The following is a 27,062-nucleotide window of genomic DNA, read 5'->3' on the forward strand; positions in this document are numbered from 1 at the left end:
ATTTTCAAAATTTGTTCTTGGTGTTCATCTTGATCTTCAAAGTGTTCTTGGTGTTCATCTTAGCATTCAAAGTTTTCTTCTTTGTTTTCTTTGTTTTGATCTAAAAATTCTAAGTTTGGTGTCATTTTATTGTTTTTCTCTTTCCTCATTAAATTCAAAAAAAAAATATCTTTTCTTTTTTTACTCATCATTTTCGAATTCCTTAGGTTGACTTAGTCAAAATTTTAAAATTTGGTAGGTTCTTGTTAGTCAAGTCAAAATTTTAATTTAAAAAAAATTATCTTTTTTAAATCTTTTTCAAAACAAATTCTTTTTCTATTTTCCTTTTTATATCTTTTGAAAATATTTTATAAAATTTTTCAAAATCTTTTTCTCTTTTTTCTATTTTCGAATTACTTGTCATATTTTATTATTTTGATTGAAAAATTTTAAGTTTGGTGTTTTCTTGTTAAGAAAGTTTCAATCTTTAAAATTTTAAAATCATATCTTTCTCAAAATATTTTGTTTTATTTATTTTCTTACATGTATCTTTAATTTTAAGACACATCTTTTCAAAACTTCCTAACCACTCTCTCTCTTTATTTTTCGAAAATCAACACCAAAATTTTCAAATCATTTTAATTAATTAATTAATTTAGTTTTCTAACTTCTTTTATTTCTTTTTCTTTTCTTAATTTTCGAAACTTGCATAAATTTCTTTTTATTTACTTTATTTTAATTTCTTTAATAAAAAAAGGGGGATAAAATTTTTATTTACAATCCACATCATCTCCCTTTCTCCATCATGGACCTAAGTGGAAATGAACAATCCAGAAGGACTCTGGGGTCATATGCTAACCCCACTACTGATTTATATGGGAGTAGTATCTGTATACCCCCCATCAGAGCCAGCAATTTTGAGCTAAACCCTCAGCTCATTATCATGGTGTAACAAAATTGCCAATATTCCAGTCTTCCACAAGAAGAACCTACTGAATTTTTGGCACAGTTCTTACAAATTGCTGACACAGTATGTGATAAGGAAGTGGATCAGGATGTCTACAGATTATTGCTGTTTTCATTTGCTGTAAAAGACCAAGCTAAGAGGTGGTTAAACAACCAACCCAAAGCCAGCATAAGAACATGGAAACAGTTGTCAGACAAATTTCTGAATCAATATTGCCCTCCAAAAAGGATGACACAACTAAGGCTGGACATCCAACGCTTTAAATAAGAGGATAATGAATCTCTTTATGATTCCTGGGAGAAGTACAAAGAGATGCTAAGGAAATGCCCCTCTAAAATGTTTTCAGAATGGGTGCAGTTAGACATCTTCTACTACGTGCTTACAGAAAAGGCCCAGATATCTCTAGACCACTCAGCTGGTGGATCAATACACATGAGAAAGACAATTGAAGAGGCTCAAGTGCTCATAGATACAGTTGCTAGAAATCAGCATCTATACTTAAGTAGTGAGTCCTCCATGAAAGAAGAGGCTAAAGCAGTATCCACTGAACTTAGTCCTCCAGAACAAGTTGCTAAACTCAATCAACAACTATTTTCTATAACAAAATAGTTAGCATAATTTAAAAAGATGCTACAAGAAACCAAAGATGCTAACCAGAATATGAGGAAATAATTGAATCAGACAAAACATCAGTTATCTAAATAGATAATAGAAGAATGCCAAGCTTTTCATTTAAGGAGTGGAAAGACATTGAATGTCTCAACTCAAAACAGCAGGAAGCTAAGAAAGGAACATCTGACAGAGGATGACCAATTCACTGCCCAAAATCCCTCTGAGGACAGTAAGAGCCCAGAGAGGAATGATTCTAGTGTTCAAACACCAGAAAAAGGTTAGAAGTCGGTGTTAAACACCCATACAGCAGCCAATTCTGGCGTTCAAATGCCAGAAAAAGGTGGCAATCTGGCATTAAATGCCCATATAGCACCCAATTCTGGCGTTCAAATGCCAATAAGGGATCAGATACCTGCAAGTGCTTATAACAACCCCCTTAAGCAAGCATCTCCAACCACTTCTGTAGCAAATAAACCTACAGCAACTAAGGTTGAAGAATATAAAGCCAAGATGCCTTATCCTCAGAAACTCCACCAAGTGGAATAGGATAAACAATTTGCCCGCTTTGCAGACTATCTCAGGACTCTTGAAATAAAGATTCTGTTTGCAGAGGCACTTGAGCAGATACCCTCTTATGCTAAGTTCATGAAAGTGATCTTAAGTCATAAGAAGGATTGGAGGGAGACTAAAAAGGTTTTTCTCACTGAAGAATGTAGTGCAGTCATTTTAAAAAGCTTACCAGAGAAGCTTAAAGATCCTGGAAGCTTTATGATACCATGCACATTAGAGGATGCTTATACCAAGACAGCTTTATGTGATCTTGGGGCAAGTATCAACTTTATACCTGCATCCACTATCAGAAAGCATAGTTTGACTGAAGAAGTCAAACCAACCCGAATATGTCTCCAATTCGCTAATGGCTCCATTAAAATTCCATCAGGCATAATTGAGGACATGATTGTCAAGGTTGGGCCATTTGCCTTTTCCACTGACTTTGTAGTGCTGGAAATGGAAGAGTACAAGAGTGCAACTCTCATTCTAGGAAGACCTTTTCTAGGAACTGGACAAACCCTCATTGACGTCCAAAAAGGGGAGGTAACTGATAAACCCCAATTTTGTAGTTTATCTTGTGCTTATTTTGGGGGATTTTATCACCTTTTCTCACATTTATTCAATGAAATAGCATGGTTTTGTAATTCTCCATAGATTTATGCTTAAGTGTAAAAACATGCTTTTTAGGCCTTAAAATAGCTAAATTTAACTCACTTTAATTCCATTCGATGCCTTAATATGTTTGTTGAGTGATTTCAGGTTCATAAGGCAAGTATTGGATGGAAGAAGTGAGGAGAAAAGCATGCAAAGTGGGAGAATTCATGAAGAAATGAAGGAACCGTAAAGCTGTTAAGCCTGACCTCCTAGCACTCAATTGACCATAACTTGAGCTACAGAGATCCAAATGAGGCGGTTCCAGTTGCATTGAAAAGCTAACATCCGGGATAAAATTTGCCATATGTTGCTTCGCATATAGGGGCACACACGTGCCATGTACGCGTGTGTGCCGATGCTGCTTATGGCCCACTAAAGTGAAATCACCCCCAGCGATTTCTGAAGCACTTTGGGCCCAACCCAACTCATTTCTAATGCTATTTCATGCAGAATTCAAACTTGGGCAAGGGGGGAGCAATTGTTTTGTGTTTTGGCATCATGTAGGTTAGTTTCTAGAGAGAGAAGCTCCCTTTCCTCTCTAGAATTAGGTTAGGTTAGGTTAATCCATCTTAGATCTAGGCATGATTTCTTGATTTCATCTTGTTTTCTTTACAATTTCTTGTTTCTACTACTCTATTTTTCTTAGTTCTCTTGTCAATTTTACTTTTATGTCTCTTTTATGTTTACGAATGCTCATGTTGGATTTTGTTTACATTTAATGAAATTTGATGATTGATGTTCTTTTATTGATGATTTGAGTTGTGGTTTTACTTTCCTAGTAATTGGTAGTTGTTAGAATTTATTATTCTTGCAATTTATGATATTTACTTTTATTTCACCCTACATGTTTGATGAAATGTTTTCTTTAATTTTTGAGTAGTTCTCTTTGCTCTTGGCCTAGACAAAGGGAATGGGATAAACTTGAGTCATTGGGTATAATGGATTGGTTATTTAAGAACCCTTGGTGATCAATTTGATACCCATTGACACTAACCCACTACTAAATTAATTAGTAGATAGGTTGGGACTTATGGGTTGATGTGATCAAGCCTATTTGATGTACTTCAAGCTTAGGAGTAGATATTATGTACTTAAAGCTTTTGGAAGTAGGCTTAATAGGTTGGCCTCTCATAACTATCAATGTATGGTTTGTAGACAAGGATGGTGATCTCAATTTCCCATGTCTTAGCCAAGAGTTCTTTCCCTTTATTTTATTAGTTCTTGTCATTTTACTTTCTTGTTATTTACTTTTCTTGTCAAAATATAAAAATCAAACCCCCTTGCATTTTCATAGCCAATAATCATTCACTTCATTGCAATTCCTTGTGAGACGACCTGGAGTTTAAATACTTCGGTTAAATCTTTTTGGGGTTTGTACTTGTGACAAATCAAATTTAATTTGATTTGAGGATTGACTATTGGTTTGGACTATACTAACAACGGAATTATTTTGTGGAATTCTGAACCAGTATAAATCCTTGTGTCAGTAACCCTGAGAGTCAATGAGGACGAGTTTAAGTTAAATGCTGTCAAAGCTATGCAGCATCTAGACACATCAAAAGACTGCATGAGCGTTGATATTATTGACTCCCTAGTGGAAGAGGTCAACATGACTGAGAGTCTCGAATCAGAGCTAGAGGACATTTTTAAAGATGTTCAGCCTGATCTGGAGGAACCAGAGAAAATAGAAGAACCTCTGAAAACTCCTCAGGAAGAGGAGAAGTCTCCTAAACCCGAGCTCAAACCACTTCCACCATCCTTGAAATATACATTTCATGGAGAAGATGACACTTTTCCAATAATCATAAGCTCTTCTTTAGAGCCACAAGAAGAGAAAGCACTAATTCAGGTGCTAAGGACACACAAGACAGCTCTTGGGCGGTCCATAAGTGATCTTAAGGGCCTTAGCCCAACCAGATGCATGCACAGAGGCAGCTGAATCCAGCCATGAAGGAGGTGGTACAGAAAGAGGTCACTAAGTTACTAGAGGCTGGGATTATTTATCCTATTTCTGATAGCCCTTGGGTGAGCCCTGTCCAAGTTGTCCCCAATAAGGGAAGTATGACAGTGGTTCATAATGAAAAGAATGAACTGGTTCCCACAAGAACACCTACAGGGTGGCGTATATGTATTGACTACAGAAGGCTCAATACAGCCACCAGAAAGGATCATTTTCCTTTACCATTCATAAACCAGATGCTAGAGAGACTAGCAGATCATGAATACTACTGCTTTTTGGATGGCTATTCAGGTTACAACCAAATTGCAGTAAACCATCAGAACCAAGAAAAAATAGCATTCACATATCCATCTGGAGTATTTGCCGACAGAAGGATGCTAGTTGGTCTGTGCAATGCACCTGCAACCTTTCAGAGATGCATGCTCTCTATCTTCTCTGATATGGTAGAGAAATTTTTGAAAGTCTTCATGGATGACTTCTGAGTATTTGGAGACTCATTCAGCTACTGTATTGACCATCTAGCACTTGTTCTAAAAAGGTGCCAAGAGACTAACATAGTAAAGTCCCTCAATTTCAGCCAGAAAATACCTGAAATCACAGAAAAACACACAAACTCATAGTAAAGTCCAGAAAAGTGAATTTTAACTAAAAACTAATAAAAATATACTAAGAACTAACAAAATCATACTAAAAACATACTAAAAACAATGCCAAAAAGCGTACAAATTATCCGCTCATCACCATGCCATTGGTGCAGTATTGGGACAGAGGCATGACAAGCTTCTGCATGTCATTTATTAGGCTAGACGTGTTTTAAATGACACACAAAACAATTACAAAACCACTGAAAAGGAGTTGCTTGCAGTGGTTTATGCTATTGACAAGTTCAGATCTTATTTAGTAGGATCAAAAGTGATTATGTACACTGACCATGCTACTCTAAAATATCTCCTCACAAAGCAGGATTCAAAACCCAGACTCATAAGATGGGTGTTGCTTCTGCAAGAGTTTGATATAGAAATAAGAGACAGAAAAGGGACCAAGAACCAAGTAGCCGATCACCTGTCCCGGATAGAACCAGTAGTAGGAGCGTCCCTCCCTCCTACTGAGATCTCTAAAACCTTTTCGGATGAGCAACTTTTTGCCATTTAGGAAGTACCGTGGTTTGCAAACATTGCAAACTATAAAGCTGTGAGATTCATACCCAAAGAATACAGTAGGCAGCAAACAAAAAAATTGGTTTCTGATGCAAAGTACTACTTGTGGGATGAACCATATCTCTTTAAGAGATGTGTAGATGGAATAATCCGTAGATGTGTGCCTAGAGAAGAGGCATATAATATCCTATGCCTAGAGAAGAGGCACAGAAGATCCTATGGCATTGCCATAGATCACAATATGGAGGACATTTCGGAGGTGAGCGAACAGCCACAAAGGTTCTCCAATGTGGCTTCTACTGGCCTACTCTCTATATAGACTCCCAAAAGTTTCTACGTAACTGTGACAGTTGGCAGAGAGCTGGTAATCTACCTTATGGTTATGCCATGCCTTAGCAAGGGATCTTAGTGATTGAGTTGTTTGATGTATGGGGTATTGACTTTATAGGGTCTTTCCCGCCATCATACTCAAACACTTATATTCTGGTGGCAGTAGATTATGTATCTAAGTGGGTAGAAGCAATTGCAACACCCACTAATGATACTAAGATAGTGATGAAGTTCCTCCAGAAGCATATCTTCAGCCGGCTTGGTGTCCCCAGGATACTAATCAGTGATGGAGGCACTTATTTCTACAATAAATAGCTTGACTCTGCTCTGATCCGATATGGAATTAACCACAAAGTGGCAACTCTATATCACCCACAGACAAATAGGCAGGCTGAAGTCTAAAATAGAGAACTAAAACAAATCCTGGAACAGACTGTAAGTACCCGTAGAAGGGATTGGGCAAGAAGTTTGGATAATGCTCTGTGGGCATACAAAACTGCATTCAAAACTCCTATAGGGACCTCTCCATACCAGCTTGTGTATGGAAAATCCTGTCATCTGCCAGTGGAACTGGAACAGAAGGCCTACTGGGCAACTAGGTTCCTCAACCTTGTTGCTAAGGTAGCTAGAGAGAAAAGATTACTCCAATTGAATGAGCTACTGGAGTTCAGGCTCAAGGCTTTCGAAAATGCTAAAATTTATAAGGAGAAAGCAAAAAAGGTGGCATGATAGAAAGCTGTCATCTAGAGTCTTTGAGCCAGGATAGAAGGTTTTGCTGTTTAACTCTAGGCTTAGATTGTTTCTTAGGAAATTGAATTCCCGGTGGTAGGGACCATATGTGATTACAAGTGTGTCACAATATGGATATGTAGAGCTTCAGGATATTAACTCTAACAAAAAATTCATTGTTAATGGACAGAGATTCAAGCATTATCTTAAAGGCAATATTAAGCAAGAATGCTCAAGATTGAGACTAGATTAAAGCTCATTAAAGTCCAACTAAAGATAGTAAAGAAGCACTTGCTGGGAGGTAACCCAGCCATTAGCATAAATTAGATGTTTATAACAATTATATGAGTTTATTTAATTTTGTTATTAATGTTTGTTTATACATTCCAGTAAATAATACAAAGAAATGAAGGTTCAGAACATAAAGCTAAGGAATCACGAAGAAAAAGAGCTCACTGGCGTTAAAACGCCAGTAAAGAGGCATTTTGGGCGTTAAACGCCAGAATGGCTATCATTCTGGGCATTTAACGCCAGTAAAGGTATCATTCTGGGCGTTAAACGCCAGAATGGGCAGTATTCTGGGCATTTAACACCAGAAACAGTAGCATCCTAGGCGTTCAGAAAAATGCCCAGTAACAAAGGATTTCTGGCGTTTAACGCCAGCCAGGGTCCCTGGCTGGGCATTAAACGCCCAAAATGGCTACCAGATGGGTGTTAAACGCTAGAATGGCAATCGTTATGGGTGTTTAATGGCAGGACAGCAAGGGGGAGGTAATTTCATTTCCAATTCAATTTTTTTCAAATTTTCATGTTTTTATTCATAATTTTCTGCATAAAATGTTACAAATATTCATCTTTCAATTTCCATTTCCAAAAATTAATAATTTTATAAATTCTTTTTATTTTTTTTTCAATTCTTTTCAATTCTTTTTCAATACATTTTTAAAACTCATTTATATTTCCAATTTCTTTCCAAATATTTTTAATTCATCCATATTATCTTTTCATTCTTAGATGCATTAACAAAAAATTAGATTTTACTTCCTCATATCTTTTTCATCTCTTTTAAATTTTAAAATCTTATCCTTTTTATATCATGTTTATCTTTTATCAATCATATCTTTCTATCTTATCTTTTTCTAAAAATTTGAAACCCATTCCCCCCTCCCTTTTAAATACACATTCAGCCAACCTCCTTGACCCATTATTCGATTCTTTCTCTCCCTCTATTCCTCTTCTTTATTTTCTTTTGCTTGAGGACAAGCAAACCTCTAAGTTTGGTGTGATTTTCCATGATCACTGAGCTAAAATAGACCAAGATCATGGCCCCTAAAGGAAAACAAACCACTCCAAGAGGTAAGAAAGAAAACAATCCAAAACTACCTTGGATACATGAGAGGTTCTGCACCAAAGAACATGCAGACCATTATTTCAAAATTATGTGCAAAAGATCAATGATCCCGAAAGTTAAGTTCAATCTGAAAGAAGACGAATACCCAGAGATCCAAGAACAGATTCGAGACAGGGGCTAGGAAGTCCTAGCTAATCCTGAGATACATGTTGGAAGAAACATGATCCAGGAATTCTATGCAAATCTGTGGATGACAGATAAGCAAAGAATAGAGGGAACTGCTTTCTACTTCTTTCGGACTATGGTTAGAGGGAAGGTTATTTACTTCCACCTTGACAAAGTAAGAGAAGTCCTCAAACTTCCTCAACTACAAGATAATTCAGAATCCTTTAATAGGAGAATGGCTAAAGATAAAAAGATGGATCAAGTTCTAGAGGACATATGCCTCCCTGGAACTGAGTGGATAACCAATTCAAAAGGTGTCCCAAACCAACCGAAGATAGGAGATCTCAAACTAGTTCCTAGGGGCTGGCTAGATTTCATTGGGAGTTTTATACTTCCCGCCAGTAACCACTCTGAAGTCACTGTCAAAAGGGCAGTGATGATTCACTGTATTATGCTGGGAAAAGAAGTGGAGGTTCATCAGCTGATTCCTTGTGAAATTTACATATTTGCAAACAAGGAATATATTGATGCCAAATTGGCTTACCCAAGCTTGATTAGTCTGTTATGTAAAGATGTGGGGGTAAAGATAGGTGTGGATGAGTATATCCCAGTAGAACGCCCAATCACCAAAAAGGTAATGGATGGTCCTCAAGTTCAAGACAACTCCATCAAGAGGAGGGCGCATGAGTTCTTCCCAGAAATTCCTCAATTTGACTATTAAGCCTGCTTAGAAGCATCTGTCAACAATCTGCAAGAAGTTATGGATCAACTCAAGGAAGAGCAGCAAAATCAAAATAGCATGCTCTGCAAACTGGTCAAAGAACAAGAGAAGCAAGGGCATGAGATACAGGAGCTAAAGCACCAGAAACTGTCCCTTGAAGAGCAAGACATCCCACATATTGAAGGAGCACTTATCTCTCAAAATAAAGGTTGTTGAGTCCTAACTCTGTGATAACTTTTGTTATTAGAAACCTATTTTAAGAGTTACATGAGCATTAGTATTAGAGTCGTTTATTATTATTATTATTATTATTATTCCATAAGTATTAGTAGCATTTAAATTTCCATTTTTCTGTTGCATGAGTAGTACTTTATTTTTTATTTTTTCAATTTGGCTATAATTTACTCTTCTTAACATCATTAAACATGAATAAAATAGTAGATTTTTTTAGAAGACTAAGGGTGCAAACATTTCGAGTATATAATAAGAAAAATTCAAATTAATTATATGTGGTGGCATTACTTTAGCTCTCTGAATGAATGCATAAATAGTGTATATTTTTTATATTAAAATTTAAGTAATGTTTGGCTCTTGAAAGAATAAGGTAAACAGAAAAATGTTATTGATAATCTGAAATTTTATAAAATTGATTCTTGAAGCAAGAAAAAGCAGTATTCAAAAACAAAAAAGCCAGTAACCCTTTAAACAAAAAGGCAAGGGTGAAATGGATCCAACGCTTTGAGTATCAATGGATAGGAGGGCCCAAAGGAATAAAATCCTGGCCTAAGTGGCTAAATCAAGCTGTCCCTAACCATGTTCTTGGGGCATGAAGGTCCAAGTGAAAAGCTTGGACTAAGTGGTTAAAGTTGTGATACAAAGCAAAAGAGTGTGCTTAAGAACTCTGGGCGCCTCTAACTGGGGAGTCTAGCAAAGCTGAGTCACAATCTGAAAAGGTTCACCTAGTTATGTGTCCGTGGCATTTATATATCCGGTGGTAATACTGGAAAACAAAATGCTACGGGTCACAGCCAAGACTCAAAGAAGCTGTGTTCAAGAATCAATCAAAGTTAAACTAGGAAAATCAATAACCTCATCTGCATGCTGAGTTCTGAAAGAAGCCAATCATTCTGAGTTTCAGAGGATAAAATGAGATGCCAAAACTATTCCGAAGCAAAAAGCTATAAGCCCCGCTCATCTAATTTGAATTTGAGTTTCATTAAAGACTCTGAGATTTTATTGCACCATTATCTTCTTTCTATCCTATTTTATTTGTCTAGTTGCTTGGGGACAAGCAACAGGTTAAGTTTGGTAGTGTGATGAGCGGATATTTTATACGCTTTTTGGTAGTGTTTTCATATAGTTTTTAGAATATTTTATTCACTTTTTGTTATATTTTTATTAATTTTTATTCAAAAATCACATTTCTGGACTTCACTAGGATTTGTGTGTTTTCCTATAATTTTAGGTATTGTCTGACTAAAATTGAGGGACCTAAGCAATTATCTAATTCAGAGGCTGAGAAAGGACTACAAATGCTGTTGGATTCTGACCTCCATACACTCAAACGCCTTTTTCTGTAGCTACAAAAATCCAATTGGCGCGCTCTCAAATGGGCTGGAAAGCTAACATCTTGGGCTTTCCAGCAATGTATAATAGGTCATACTTTGCCTGATATTTAATGGTCCAAACAGGCGTTTAAACGCCAGCTAGAGACCATTTTCTGGCGTAAAACGCCGGAACTGGCACCAGAGCTGGAGTTAAACGCCTAAACTGGTACCCAAGCTGGCATTTAACTCCAAGAATGGCATATGCACATGAAAGCTTCAAAGCTTAGCACAAACACTCACCAAGTGGGCCCCGAAAGTGGATTTCTGCACTATCTGCACTTAGTTACTCATTTTCTGTAAACCTAGGTTACTAGTTTAGTATAAAAACTACTTTTAGAGATTCATTTTGTAACTTATGACATTTTACATCTCATATTGTATGTTTTACGGCATGAGTCTCTAAACCCCATAGGTGGGGGTGAGGAGCTCTGCTGTGTTTCAATGGATTAATGCAATTACTATTGTTTTTTATTCAATCACGCTTGCTTCTGTTCTAAGATACTCACTCGTACTTCAATATGAAGAATGTGATGATCTGTGACACTCATCATCATTCTCAAATTTATGAACGCATGCTTGACAACCACTTCCATTCTAGCTAAGCTAAACGTAGTCATTGGGCGACAGCTTGAGTGCGTATCTCTTGGGTTTCGAATCCACGAGTTTGACTTGCATCTCCTGACATCAGAGCATTCAAACTCGTGAGACCAGAACCTTCGTGGTAGAGGCTAGAACTAATTGCTAGCATTCCTGAGATCTAGAAAGTCTAAACCTTGTTGTGGTATTCCGAGTAGGATCTGGGACGGGATGACTGTGACGAGCTTTAAACTTACGAATGTTAGGCGCAGTGACAGTGTGCAAAAGGATAGAGAGATCCTATTCCGACACAAGTGAGAACTAACAGATGATTAGCTGTGCGATAGCTGTGCCTGGTATTTTTCATCCAAGACGAGAGATCCGACAGGTGATTAGCCGTATAGAAACCGTACCTGGAACATTTTCACTGAGAGGACAGATGGTAGCCATTGACAATGGTGATCCATCAACATACAGCTTGCCATGTAAATAAGCCATGCGTGTTTGGAGAAGAAGACTATAGGAAAGCAGTGATTCAGAAGACAGAGCATCTTTGAAACCTCAACCTATTCTCCATTACTAATTAACAAGTATCATTCATTTCATGCTCTTTTACTTTTTACGAACGAAATCATTTTTATAACTAATCTCCTGACTAAGAGTTACAGGATAACCATAGCTTGCTTCAAGCCGACAATTTCCATGGGATAGACCCTTACTCGCGTAAGGAATTATTACTTGGTCGACCCAGTGCACTTGCTGGTTAGTTGTGCGGAGTTACAAAGGTGTGATTGCAATTCCGTGCACCAAAGGTATTGTTTTAGGACACATTGTCTCTAATAATGGTAATTATGTGGATCCGACAAAGATCAATGTTATATCTAGTTTGCCTTACCCCTTTTCCGAGAGAGTAGTCCGTGCGTTCCTTGGTCATGCAGGTTTTTACCAGAGATTTATTAAGGACTTTATTAAGGTGTCACTACCTCTCTCTCGGTTGTTGCAAAAGAATGTTGATTTTGATTTAAGTGAAGAATGCAAGGAGGCATTTGACAAGCTCAAAATTACATTGACCCAAGCTCCCATTGTTAGAGGGCCCGATTGGAGTCGGCCATTCGAGATCATGTGTGACGCATCCAACTATGCGGTGGGAGCCGCGCTAGCACAGCGCGAAGATAAAAATCCTTATGTCATTGCCTATGCCTCTAAAACTTTGAATGGAGCCTAATCCAATTATATTACCACTAAGAAAGAGTTGTTAGCTATTGTCTTTGCTTTGGATAAATTCCGAGCTTATTTACTTGGCTCAAAGGTGGTAGCACACTCGGATCATGCGGCATTGAAATATTTGTTGGCTGGTGCACGAAATTGTGATCATTAATGGCGCCATCAACATGTTATGCTCAATTGCAATCTCAACTCTTTATCACAACTTCGCACAACTAACCAGCAAGTGCACTGGGTCGTCCAAGTAATAAACCTTACGCGAGTAAGGGTCGATCCCACAGAGATTGTTGGTATGAAGCAAGCTATGGTCATCTTGGAAATCTCAGTCAGGCGGATTCAAATGGTTATGGAGGATTAATGATTAAAAGATAAATAAAACATAAAATAAAGATAGAGATACTTATGTAATTCATTGGTGAGAATTTCAGATAAGCATATGGAGATGCTTTGTCCCTTCTGTCTCTCTGCTTTCCTACTGTCTTCATCCAATCCTTCTTACTCCTTTCCATGGCAAGCTGTATGTTGGGCATCACCATTGTTAATGGCTACAATCCCGTCCTCTCAGTGAAAATCTTCAACGCGCTCTGTCACAGCACGGCTATTCATCTGTCGGTTCTCGATCATGTCTGAATAGAATCCAGTGATTCTTTTGCGTCTATCACTAATGCCCCACAATCGCGAGTTTGAAGCTCGTCACAGTCATTCAATCCTTGAATCCTACTCAGAATACCACAGACAAGGTTTAGACCTTCCGGATTCTCAAGAATGTCGCCATCAATTCTAGCTTATACCACGAAGATTCTGATTAAGGAATCCAAGAGATACACATTCAAGCCTTGTTTGCATGTAGAACGGAAGTGGTTGTCAGGCACGCATTCATAAGTGAGAATGATGATGAACGTCACATAATCATCACATTCATCAAGTTCTTGAGTGCGAATGAATATCTTGGAACAAGAATAAGCTGAATTGAATAGAAGAACAATAGTAATTGCATTAATACTCGAGGTACAACAGAACTCCACACCTTAATCTATGGTGTGTAGAAACTCCACCGTTGAAAATACATAAGAACAAGGTCTAGGCATGGCCGTGAGGCCAGCCCCATGATCTAAGATAGCATAAGACTACTCGAAGATAGCTACCCAGATGAAAATACAATAGTAAAAGGTCCTCTTTATAGAGAACTAGTAGCCTAGGGTTTACGGAAATGAGTAAATGATGTATAAATCCACTTCCGGGCCCACTTGGTGTGTGCTTGGGCTGAGCATTGAAGCATTTTCGTGTAGAGACTTTTCTTGGAGTTAAACGCCGGCTTTTGTGCTAGTTTGGGCGTTTAACTCCCACTTTTGTGCCAGTTCCGGCGTTTAACGCCGGGCAGTCTTGAGCTGATTTGGAACGCCAGTTTGAGCCATCAAATCTCGGGCAAAGTATGGACTATTATATATTACTGGAAAGCCCAGGATGTCTACTTTCCAACGCAATTAAGAGTGCGCCATTTAGGCTTCTGTAGCTCTAGAAAATCCACTTCGAGTGCAGGGAGGTCAGAATCCAACAGCATCTGCAGCCCTTTTCAGCCTCTGAATCAGATTTTTGCTCAGGTCCCTCAATTTCAGCCAGAAAATACCTGAAATCACAGAAAAACACACAAACTCATAGTAAAGTCCAGAAAAGTGAATTTTAAATAAAAACTAATAAAAATATAATAAAAACTAACTAAAACATACTAAAAACATACTAAAAACAATGCCAAAAAGCGTATAAATTATCCGCTCATCACAACACCAAACTTAAATTGTTGCTTGTCCCCAAGCAACTGAAAATCAAATAGGATAAAAAGAAGAGAATATACTATAGACTCCAATTTATCAATGAAACTTAGCTCCAATTAGATGAGCGGGACTAGTAGCTTTTTGCCTCTACACAGTTTTGGCATCTCACTTTATCCTTTGAGGTTCAGAATTATTGGCATCTATAGGAACTCAGAATTCAGATAGTGTTATTGATTCTACTAGTTATGTATGTTGATTCTTGAACACAGCTACTTTATGAGTCTTGGCCGTGGCCCAAAGCACTCTGTTTTTCAGTATTACCACCGGATACATACATGCCACAGACACATAACTGGGTGAACCTTTTCAGATTGTGACTCAGCTTTGCTATAGTCCCCAATTAGAGGTGTCCAGGGTTCTTAAGCACACTCTTTTTGCTTTGGATCATGACTTTAACCGCTCAGTCTCAAGTTTTCACTTGACACCTTCACGCCACAAGCACATGGTTAGGGACAGCTTGGTTTAGCCGCTTAGGCCAGAATATTATTCCTGTAGGCCCTCCTATCCACTGATGCTCAAAGCCTTGGATCCTTTTTATTACCCTTGCCTTTTGGTTTAAAGGGCTATTGGCTTTTTCTTTATCTCTCTCTCTTTTTTTTTTGAATTCACTGCTTTTTCTTGCTTCAAGAATCATTTATATGATTTTTCAGATCCTCAGTAACATTTCTCCTATTTCATCATTCTTTCAAGAGCAAAAAATTTTAACATTTATGAACAACAAATTCAAAAGACATATGCACTATTCAAGCATACATTCAGAAAACAAAAAGTATTGTCACCACATCAAAATAATTAAGCTAGTTTTAAGGATGAATTCGAAATTATGTACTTCTTGTTCTTTTGTAATAAAAACATTTTTCATTTAAGAAAGGTGATGGATTCATAGGACATTCATAACTTTAAGGCATAGACACTAGGACACTAATGATCATAAGACACAAACATAAATAAACACAAGCATAAAATTTCAAAAAAAAAAGAAAAATAAGGAACAAGGAGATTAAAGAACGGGTCCACCTTAGTGATGGCGGCTTGTTCTTCCTCTTGAAGATCTTATGGAGTGCTTGAGCTCCTCTATGTCTCTTCCTTGCCTTTGTTGCTCCTCTCTCATGATTCTTTGATCTTCTCTCATTTCATGGAGGAGGATGGAATGTTCTTGGTGCTTCACCCTTAGTTGTCCCATGTTGGAACTCAATCCTCCTAGGGAGGTGTTGATTTGCTCCCAATAGTTTTGTGGAGGAAAGTGCATCCCTTGAGGCATCTCAGGGATTTCATGCTGAGGAGTTTCCTCATGCTCATGTCTATGAGTGGGATCTCCTGTTTGCATTGAGCTCCTTCCTTTTCTTAGTGGTATCCATGAGGACTTGGTCCAACCTTTGATCAAAGTTGACCCTTTTTGAGTTTGGAAGGGACCTCGGGGATCACCTTCTTCTTGGCCACAACTTCATAGAAGTGGTCTTGATGCACCCTTGAGATGAATCTCTCCATCTCCCATGACTCGGATGTGGAAGCTTTTGCCTTCCCTTTTCTCTTTCTAGAGGTTTCTCCGGCCTTAGATGCCATAAATAATTATGGAAAAACAAAAAACAACGCTTTTACCACACCAAACTTGGAAGGTTTGCTCGTCCTCGAGCAAAAGAATAAGAGAGTAGAAGAAGAAGAAATAGTGGAGATGGAGGGGGCTTTGTGTTTCGGCCAAGGGGGAGAAGTAGTGTTTAGGTTGTGTAAAAATGAGGGGGTGAAGATGGGTTTATATAGGGGTGGAGAGGGGCGTAGGGTTCGGCCATTATGGGTGGGTTTGGGAGGGAACGTGGTTTGAATTTGGATGATGGGGTAGGTGGGGTTTTATGAAGGATGGATGTGAGTGGTGAAGAGAATGGTGGGGGTTGATAGGTGAGGGGTTTTTGGGGAAGCGGTATTGAGGTGATTGGTGAATGGGTGAAGAAGAGAGAGAGTGGTGGGGTAGGTGGGGATCCTGTGGGGTCCACAAGTCTTGAGATGTCAAGGATAGCTCATCCCTGCACCAAGTGGCATGCAAAAATGCCACTTCTGCCAATCCTGGCGTTAAACGTCGGGCTGCTGCCCTTTTCTGGCGTTTAACGCCAGCTTCTTGCCCATTCCTGGTGTTAAACGCCAGTCTGGTGCCCCTTTCTGGTGTTAAACGCCCAGAATGGTGCCAGACTGGGCGTTAAACCCCCATTTGCTGCCCTTACTGGCGTTTAAACGCCAGCAAGCTTTTCCTCCAGGGTGTGCTATTTTTCTTTCTGTTTTTCATTCTGTTTTTACTTTTCAATTGTTTTTGTGACTTCACATGATCATCAACCTATAGAAAACATAAAATAACAAAGGGAAATAGATAAATATAACATTGGGTTGCCTCCCAACAAGCGCTTCTTTAATGTCAGTAGCTTGACAGTGGGCCCTTATGGAGCCTCACATATGTTCAGAGCAATGTTGGAACCTCCCAACACCAAACTTAGAGTTTGAATGTGGGGGTTCAACACCAAACTTAGAATTTGGTTGTGGCCTCCCAACACCAAACTTAGAGTTTGACTGTGGGGGCTCTGTTTGACTCTGTTTTGAGAGAAGCTCTTCATGCTTCCTCTCCATGGTTACAGAGGGATATCCTTGAGCCTTAAACACAAAGGATTTTTCATTCACTTGAATGATCAATTCTCCTATGTCAACATCAATCACAGCCTTTGTTGTGGCTAGGAAGAGTCTGCCAAGGATGATGGATTCATCTATGCACTTCCCAGTCTCTAGGACTATAAAATCAGCAGGGATGTAATGGTCTTCAATCTTTACCAGAACATCCTCTACAAGTCCATAAGCTTGTTTTCTTGAATTGTCTGCCATCTCTAGTGAGATTCTTGCAGCTTGTACCTCAAAGATCCCTAGCTTCTCCATTACAGAGAGAGGCATAAGGTTTATGCTTGACCCTAGGTCACACAGAGCCTTCTTGAAGGTCATGGTGCCTACTGTACATGGTATTGAGAACTTTCTAGGGTCCTGTCTATTTTGAGGTAATCTCTGCCTAGTCAAGTCATCCAGTTCTTTGGTGAACAAAGGGTGTTCATCCTCCCAAGTCTCATTACCAAATAACTTGTCATTTAGCTTCATGATTGCTCCAAGGTACTTAGCAACTTGCTCTTCAGTGACATCTTCGTCCTCTTCAGAGGAAGAATACTCATCAAATCTCATGAATGGCAGAAGTAAATCCAACGGAATCTCTAGGGTCTTAGTGTGAGCCTCAGATTCCATGGTTCCTCATTAGGGAACTCATTGGAGGCCAGTGGACGTCCATTGAGGCCTTCCTCAGTGGCACTCACTGCCTCTTTCTCCTCTCCAAGTTCAGCCATGTTGATGGCCTTACACTCTCCTTTTGGATTCTCTTCTGTATTGCTTGGAAAAGTACTAGGAGGGAGTTCAGTAACTTTCTTACTCAGCTGACCCACTTGTGCCTCTAAGTTTCTAATGGAGGACCTTGTTTCAGTCATGAAACTTTGAGTGGTTTTGATTATATCAGAGACCATGGTTGCTAAGTCAGAGTGGCTCTGCTTAGAATTCTCTGTCTGTTGCTGAAAAGATGATGGAAAAGGCTTGCCATTGCTAAACCTGTTTCTTCCACCATTATTGTTGTTGAAACCTTATTGAGGTCTCTGTTGATCCTTCCATGAGAGATTTGGATGATTTCTCCATGAAGGATTATAGGTGTTTCCATAGGGTTCTCCCATGTAATTCACCTCTTCCATTGATGGGTTCTCAGGATCATAAGCTTCTTCTATAGATGAAGCGTCCTTAGTACTGCCTGGTGCAGCTTGCATTCCAGACAGACTTTGAGAAATCATATTGAATTGCTGAGTCAATATTTTGTTATGAGCCAATATGGCATTCAAAGTATCAATCTCAAGAACTCCTTTCTTCTGATTCATCCCATTGTTCACAGGATTCCTTTCAGAAGTGTACATAAATTGGTTATTTACAACCATTTCAATGAGTTCTTGAGCTTCTGCAAGCATCTTCTTCAGATGAAGAGATCCTCCAATAGAGCTATCCAATGACATCTTGGACAGTTCAGACAGACCATCATAGAAGATACCTATTATGCTCCATTCAGAAAGCATGTCAGAAGGACACTTACTGATCAGTTATTTGTATCTTTTCCAAGCTTCATAGAGGGATTCACCTTCCTTCTGTCTGAAGGTTTGGAATTCCACTCTAAGCTTACTCAATTTTTGAGGTGGAAAAAATTTTGCCAAGAAGGCATTGACTAGCTTTTCCCAAGAGTTCAACTTTCTTTAGGTTGTGAGTCCAACCATATCCTAGCTCTGTCTCTTACAGTAAAAGGGAATAGCATAAGTCTGTAGACCTCAGGGTCAACCCCATTGGTCTTGACAGTGTCACAGATTTGCAAGAATTCAGCTAAAAACTGATGAGGATCTTCCAATGGAAGTCCATAAAACTTGCAGTTTTGTTGCATTAGAGAAACTAATTGAGGCTTAAGCTCAAAGTTGTTTGCTCCAATGGCAGGGATAGAGATGCTTCTCCCATAGAAGTCGGGAGTAGGTGCAGTAAAGTCACCCAGCACCTTCCTTGCATTGTTGGCATTGTTGCTATTTTCGGCTGCCATGTCTTCTTCTTGTTTGAAGATTTCTATTAGGTCCTCTACAGAGAGTAGTGCTTTAGCTTCTCTTAGCTTTCGCTTCAAGGTCCTTTCAGGTTCAGGGTCAGCCTCAACAAGAATGCCTTTGTCTTTGTTCCTGCTCATATGAAAGAGAAGAGAATAAGAAAGTATGAAGTCCTCTATGTCACAGTATAGAGATTCCTTGAGGTGTCAGAGGAAAAGAAGAATAAAAGGAGGAGGTAGAAGGAGAAGAATTCGAACTTATCAAGAGAGATAGAGTTCGAATTGTTGATAGTGGAGGAGTGTTAGTCCTTTAATAAAAGGATGTGAGAAGAGGGGAAGAATTTTCAAAAATAAAGTAAAAGATTTTGAAACAATTAAAAGAAAATTTGAAAATTTGATTGATGATTTTCGAGAATTAAAGTTGGGAAAGAAATAAAGTGATTTTGAAAAAGATTTGATTGAAAAATATTTTGAAAAAGATGTGATTAAAAAAGATATGATTGAAAAACAATTTAAAAAGATTTGATTTTTAAAATTAATGACTTGGCTAACAAGAAATTTAAAAGATATGATTCAGACATTAAACTTTTCTCAACAGAAAAGGCAACATACTTGAAATGTTGAATCAAATCATTAATTGTTAGCAAGTATTTTTGAAAATGGAAAGAAATTGATTTTGAAAATATATGATTGAAAAGATATGATTTGAAAAAGATTTGATTTTAAAAAATTATGAAGACTTGAAAAAAATTTGAATTAAAAACAAAATCTTCCCTCTTGTGCCATCCTGGCGTTAAACGCCCAGAATGGTATCCATTCTGGCGTTTAACGCCCAAAATGCTTTTTCTGTGTAATTCCTCTGCTGCATGTTCTGAATCTTCAATTTTCTATATTATTTACTTGAAAAGACACAAATTAAGAATTTTTTTGAATTTTTAATAATAAGGAATAATCAAAATGCAACTAAAATCAAATAAACAATGCATGCAAGACACCAAACTTAGAAGTTTGTATACTATTGACACTAACAAATTGAGAATGCATATGGGAAACAACAAAACACACAAGACAAGAGAATTTAAAGATCAGAGCAAGAAAATCATCAAGAACAACTTGAAGATCAATGAAGAACATAATGCATGTAATTTTCAAAAATTAGAAGAATAAAGACATGTAATTGACACCAAACTTAAAATTAGACACTAGACTCAAACAAGAAACATAAAAATATTTTTGATTTTAAGATTTTATAAAATTTTTTGGATTTTTTCGAAAATTATGTGGAGAAAGAAAAATAAAGGATTCAAAATTCTTAATGAGAATTCCAGGAATCATGCAATGTTAGTCTAAAGAGATTAGACATGGCTAGCCAAGCTTCAGCAGGACATTACATTCAAGAGCTAAATTGATGAAAATCAATCAACTTTGGTGATGATGAAAACATCATCTGAAACTCTAGAATTCATTCTTAAGAACTCTGAATAACAATACCTAATCTAAGCAACAAGATGAACCGTCAGTTGTCCAAACTCGAACAATCCCCAGCAACGGCGCCAAAAACTTGGTGCACGAAATTGTGATCATCAATGGCGCCATCAACATGGTACGCTCAATTGCAATCTCAACTCTTTATCACAACTTCGCACAACTAACCAGCAAGTGCACTGGGTCATCCAAGTAATAAACCTTACGCGAGTAAGGGTCGATCCCATGGAGATTGTTGGTATGAAGCAAGCTATGGTCATCTTGTAAATCTCAGTCAGGTGGATTTAAATGGTTATGGAGAATTAATGATTAAAAGATAAATAAAACATAAAATAAAGATAGAGATACTTATGTAATTCATTGGTGAGAATTTCAGATAAGCGTATGGAGATGCTTTGTCCCTTCCGTCTCTCTGCTTTCCTACTGTCTTCATCCAATCCTTCTTACTCCTTTCCATGGCAAGCTGTATGTTGGGCATCACCGTTGTCAATGGCTATAGTCCCGTCCTCTCAGTGAAAATGTTCAACGCGCTCTGTCACAGCACGACTACTCATCTGTCGGTTCTCGATCATGTCGGAATAGAATCCAGTGATTCTTTTGCATCTATCACTAATGCCCCACAATTGCGAGTTTGAAGCTCGTCACTGTCATTCAATCCTTGAATCCTACTCAGAATACCATAGACAAGGTTTAAACCTTCCGGATTCTCAAGAATGCCGCCATCAATTCTAGCTTATACCACGAAGATTCTGATTAAGGAATCCAAGAGATACACATTCAAGCCTTGTTTGCATGTATAACGGAAGTGGTTGTCAGGCACGCGTTCATAAGTGAGAATGATGATGAACGTCACATAATCATCACATTCATCTAGTTCTTGAGTGCGAATGAATATCTTGGAACAAGAATAAGCTGAATTGAATAGAAGAACAATAGTAACTGCATTAATACTCGAGGTACAACAGAACTCCACACCTTAATCTATGGTGTGTAGAAACTCCACCGTTGAAAATACATAAGAACAAGGTCTAGGTATGGCCGTGAGGCCAGCCCCATGATCTAAGATAGCATAAGACTACTCGAAGATAACTACCCAGATGAAAATACAATAGTAAAAGGTCCTATTTATAGAGAACTAGTAGCTTAGGGTTTACAGAAATGAGTAAATGACGTATAAATCCACTTCTAGGCCCACTTGGTGTGTGCTTGGGCTGAGCATTGAAGCATTTTCGTTTAGAGACTTTTCTTGGAGTTAAACACCGGCTTTTGTGCCAGTTTGGGCGTTTAACTCCCACTTTTGTGCCAGTTCCGGCGTTTAACGCCGGACAGTCTTGAGCTGATTTGGAACGCCAGTTTGGGCCATCAAATCTCGGGCAAAGTATGGACTATTATATATTGCTGGAAAGACCAAGATGTCTACTTTCAAACGCATTTGAGATCGCGCCAACTAGGCTTCTGTAGCTCTAGAAAATCCACTTCGAGTGCAGGGAGGTCAGAATCCAACAGCATCTGTAGTCCTTTTCAGCCTGTGAATTAGATTTTTGCTCAGGTCCCTCAATTTCAGCCAGAAAATGCCTGAAATCACAGAAAAACACACAAACTCATAGTAAAGTCCAGAAAAGTGAATTTTAAATAAAAACTAATAAAAATATAATAAAAACTAACTAAAACATACTAAAAACATACTAAAAACAATGCCAAAAAGCGTATAAATTATCCGTTCATCATTGGCCAAGAAAGAGTTTAAACCAAGGTTGATAAGATGGGTTTTTCTTTTGCAATAATTTGATCTAGAAATCAAAGATAGGAGGGGTTCGCAAAACCTAGTGGCAGACCACTTGAGTCGCCTTGAGCATACAAAGGGCGATCCCACTCCTATTGATGATGCATTTCCCTTTGAGGGCTTGCTAGCAATATCCGAAGTGATCCCTTGGTATGCACCTATTGCCAATTACTTGGTTGCTCGCCCCTTTCCTCCCAGTTTTTCTAAGCGTCAAAAGGATAAGCTTAAAAGTAAATCCAAATATTATGTATGGGACGACCCATACTTGTGGAGATATGGTGCGGATCAAGTAATTAGGAGGTGCATCCCACAAACCAAATTCCATTCTATCTTGGAGGCATGCCACTCCTCTGAGAGTGATGGCCATTTTTTACCTCAAAGAACTTCTAGAAATATTCTAGACTATGGATTTTGGTGGCCGACACTTTTCAAAGATGCTTTCCTCTTTTGTAAATCTTGCCCACAATGCCTTAGGTTTGGAATATCTCCAAGAAGGATGAAATACCCCAACAAATGATGTTGTTTTGTGAGATTTTTTATGTTTGGAGAATTGACTTCATGGGACCTTTTCCATACTCTAACGGTTTCCTCTATATTCTACTAGCTGTTGATTATGTTTCCAAATGGGTGGAAGCGATTCCCACCCGGACGGATGATGCTAATGTGGTTCTTTCTTTTGTTTGGAATAATATAATTTGTCGCTTTGGATCACGACGAGCAATTGTGAGTGATCAAGGCTTGCATTTTTGCAACAAAAGAATGACAAGGTTAATGAAGAAGTATGGCATCATCCATAAGGTGGCCACGGCCTATCACCCCCAAACAAATGGCCAAGCTGATGTCTCCATCCGAGAGATCAAGCGCATCTTGGAGAAGATTGTGAAGCCTCATATGAGAGACTGGAGTACTAAGCTCACTGATGCGTTATGGGCCTACCGGACGACCTACAAGACGCTAATTGGCATGAGCCCATTCAGGTTGGTCTATTGCATGGCTTTCCATCTACCAGTGGAGATAGAGCACAAGGCCTATTGGGCTATAAGAGAATGCAATCCAGGATTTTTGGGGGCCAGAAGCGAAAGGAAATTACAGCTAGTGGAATTAGAGTGTCTTAGATTGGAAGCTTATGACAATTCAAGGCTTTACAATGAGAAAATGAAAGCGGTGCATGATAAGAATATCTGGAGAAGAGAATTTAGAGCTGGATGACTTGTCCTACTCTACAACTATAGATTGAGGTTGATGCCTGAAAAACTAAGATCAAGGTGGGAAGGGTCATATAGAGTAGAGAAGTCGGAGCCATATGGGGTTTATCACTTGAGACATCCTTCAAGCCCCACAATCTTCAAAGTTAATGGTCATCGTCTGAAGCTATACCATGGAGAGAAGAAGAAAAGTGACAAAGAGGTTGAGGTGTTCCTTTTGAAGGATGCACCCGACGGTGAAGAGATATGAGCTAATGACCGTCTAACTTAAGGTCGTTAAACAAAAATGCTAGGTGGGAGACATCCCACCATGGTAAGATCTTCCTTTTTGTATCTCTTGTATGTCGTTCTGAGACTCTTAGCTTGATTTTATGATAGCTTGGTTGTAGGATTTGTCTAGATAGGCTTGATCTTGCTTGATTATGTTAAGATATTCATGAAGATTGTCATTGATCTTGGTTGGTTTGAATTGATAATGTTGAAAAAACACTTCATTTTGGGTTTTGCATAGAGCTTTGAGTGTTTTTGACCCATTTTGCCTGAATACCAGCCAAGATTGTGTTGAAAATGCATTCCTTCATCTTAAAAAAAAGGGGTCATCCACGCGCAAGCGTATATTACGCGTACGCGTGGATGGTACTTCTGCAGCTTTTGGTCTAAAAACCCAAAAGTTGTGCGAGAAGTACGCTACCATTGTGCCCTTCACACAACCCTTTCGACGCGTGCGCGTACACTAACGCGTACGCGTCCCTTGCTGTTTTGCGAATCCACGCGCGCACGCCTATGATGCGTATGCATTGATTGCGCATTTCGCAACTCTTGGTAGATTTTTCCTGAGAGTTGTGCGACACTTGTGCGAACGTTGTGCCAGGAGCACAACTCCAACCCACATGTAACCATGGGCGACGCTTATGCGTCATTTGCTACTCTGCACATCCACGCGTGCGCACATATGGCGCGTACGCGTTGATTGCATTTTCCCAACTCTTCGTACATCGCACCTGAGAGTTGTGCAATTTTCATACTACCTTTGTGCACGTCGCACAATTACACCCATGCATGCGCATCCATTGACGTGTACGCATCCTCGCCCATCTCTCCATCCACGCGTACGTGTGGATGGAGTGCACGTGTCGATTGCACGACGCAACTAATAGTGCAGTGCACCTTGTTTCCTTTCTTTCTTCACTGTTCTTCATCTACTCCGTCTTCCATCTCCCTCTTTTTCCCCCCACCACCTTATCTCTGGCCACTACCACCGGCGGCATCACCCACCGGCGACCACCACCTCCGGCAGTCCCACCTTCACTCCCTTCTCTTTTTTCCAATTATCTCCTCCCTTCTTCACTTACACTATACCTTTCTTTCTTCCCCATCTCAAGGTGCTACTCCTCTTCCCTTTTCTTTGTTTTATTTCAATTTTTCTCTTATTGGGTGCATCTCTTTGCATCTCTTCTTTGCATCTCTTATTATTTATTTGCTTCTTTTTCTATTTTTCATGGGTGTTGAAGTTTGACTTATCTCTTGCATTGATGGGTTATCTTGATATGTTTAGACTTCTTTATGATTCTGTGGTGATGCTTTAATGTTTGATATTGCATTTTGGGATGTTAAATCTTTGCATTTGTTCAATGTGCTTGTTGTTTGAATGTTACACACCAAGTGTTTATTGAAAAGCACCTATGTCATTTTTAATTCATCTTGCACTATGCTTCAAATTTTGTGCTCTTCTCTCACTACACTTGATTTCTTGTTATGCATTGAGCTTATTGCACTTCATCTTTACCATTCATATGCTCATCCCATGACTTGCTTCCTTATGTCATATTGCAAGAATTATGTTTCCACCTTCTCTAACTCCACTTTAATCCTTTTGCATGCCTTATTGTCTTGAGTTTGATTAGGTTATTGATTGACTCATGCTTATTATGTCTCTTGCATATGATAGTGTGTGTTATCACTGATGCTTGAGCTTATTTTTCTCATGCCTTACGTGCATGCCTTTCTCACTCATGCATATCATGCTAGTGACTTGCCCAAGTTTGCATTGTTGTCTTGCTCACATGTTGCAGCTGTCATGTCTTCAAGACACTTATTTTATTGTGGCATTATGTCCCACTTGCATGTTCTTCTCTCGGTGCTGTTTCTTTGAGTTTAATGTATTCTCTCCTTTCCTTCCTTTTTCAGGATGGCCATAAAAAAGGACAAGGAGAAGGCGTCAAAGAAGTCACCTCCCAAAAGGGCACCTCAAAGATCAACCGCCAAAGCGTACAATACACTACAAGCTAAGCCCCTCGCCAAGAGGGCAAAAAACATCATTCATGTTGACGAGCAAGAGAAGAGCAACCCTACAAGGAACCCTACAAGGTTTCCTAACTGATATTGTGAGCTCATGTTCCCCGCTATAGTCAAAAGGAATTATCATTCTGAGCATCTACTGGCCCCTCATGAGCACATTGTTCAGCTTGTGATGCCGCGCATTGAGTGGCGGCAATGGGGATTTCTCATGAGAAGACCGCAGGAGACCAAACTTTCGTGGGTGGTGGAGTTCTACTCCAATTACCACTCACCTTCTCTCGACTCAGTTTTTGTGCGTCGGAAGAAAGTCAACGTTTTGGAAGAAGCCATTCAAGGGATAATTAAAGTCTTGTCAGTGGCGGATGTTATAGATGGTTACCAAGAGGCCCTACGTCAATGTGATGCTTCTGGTTTTGATTTTGATTGGCACTTTGTTCTTATGGTCATTGCCAGACCGGAGGCATTTTGGACCCAAGGGAGATTCAGGCCCCACCCTAAGAGCATTGATGCACATTTTCTCACTGTAGAGGCTCGAGAGTGGGCCCAGATTTTATCTCATTACGTGCTCCCAAGCACTCACGAGTCGTCAATCACCGCGGACCTAGCCTTACTAGTCTGGTGCATACTTACGGAGAGACCGGTCAACATTCCTCTCCTTATCCGACAAGCGATAGGTCGGGTCCATGCCAAGGGCAATCTTCCATTTTCCGCCTTGGTCTCAGATTTGGTTGCTGCTGTTGGTGTTTCCCACGAGGCCAAAGACATGAAAGCAATGATTCTAGCCAAGGGCGATATCATCCCTAGCGGGAAATATCTACTTCCTCCTGTGAACACCTCAAGCCCTGAGTTGGCTCACTGATGAGCGAATAATTTATACGCTTTTTGGCATTATTTTTAGGTAGTTTTTAGTAGGATCTAGCTACTTTTAGGGATGTTTTCATTAGTTTTTATGCTAAATTCACATTTCTGGACTTTACTATGAGTTTGTGTGTTTTTCTGTGATTTCAAGTGTTTTCTGGCTGAAATTGAGGGACCTGAGCAAAAATCTGATAAAAGGCTGACAAAGGGCTGCTGATGCTGTTGGATTCTGACCTCCCTGCACTCGAAATAGATTTTCTGGAGCTACAGAACTCCGAATGGTGCGCTCTCAACGGCGTTGGAAAGTAGACATCCTGGATTGTATTTGTGATCCTGTGATCACGTTTTGGGGGCTGGCCATTCGACCATGCCTGGACCTTCATCACT

General features: G+C 39.1%; 1 protein-coding gene across 1 annotated transcript; it reads left to right on the top strand.

Annotated features, from left to right (window-relative positions):
• Window positions 1-23,073: 23,073 nt before the first annotated feature.
• Window positions 23,074-23,523, top strand: LOC112778891 (uncharacterized). Its single transcript, XM_025823166.1, has one exon. The coding sequence runs from the start codon at window positions 23,074-23,076 to the stop codon at window positions 23,521-23,523; it is 450 nt and encodes a 149-aa protein (XP_025678951.1).
• Window positions 23,524-27,062: the final 3,539 nt, after the last annotated feature.

The sequence above is a fragment of the Arachis hypogaea genome, chromosome 3 (genome assembly GCF_003086295.3).
Source record: "Arachis hypogaea cultivar Tifrunner chromosome 3, arahy.Tifrunner.gnm2.J5K5, whole genome shotgun sequence".
Classification (NCBI taxonomy): Eukaryota; Viridiplantae; Streptophyta; class Magnoliopsida; order Fabales; family Fabaceae; genus Arachis; species Arachis hypogaea.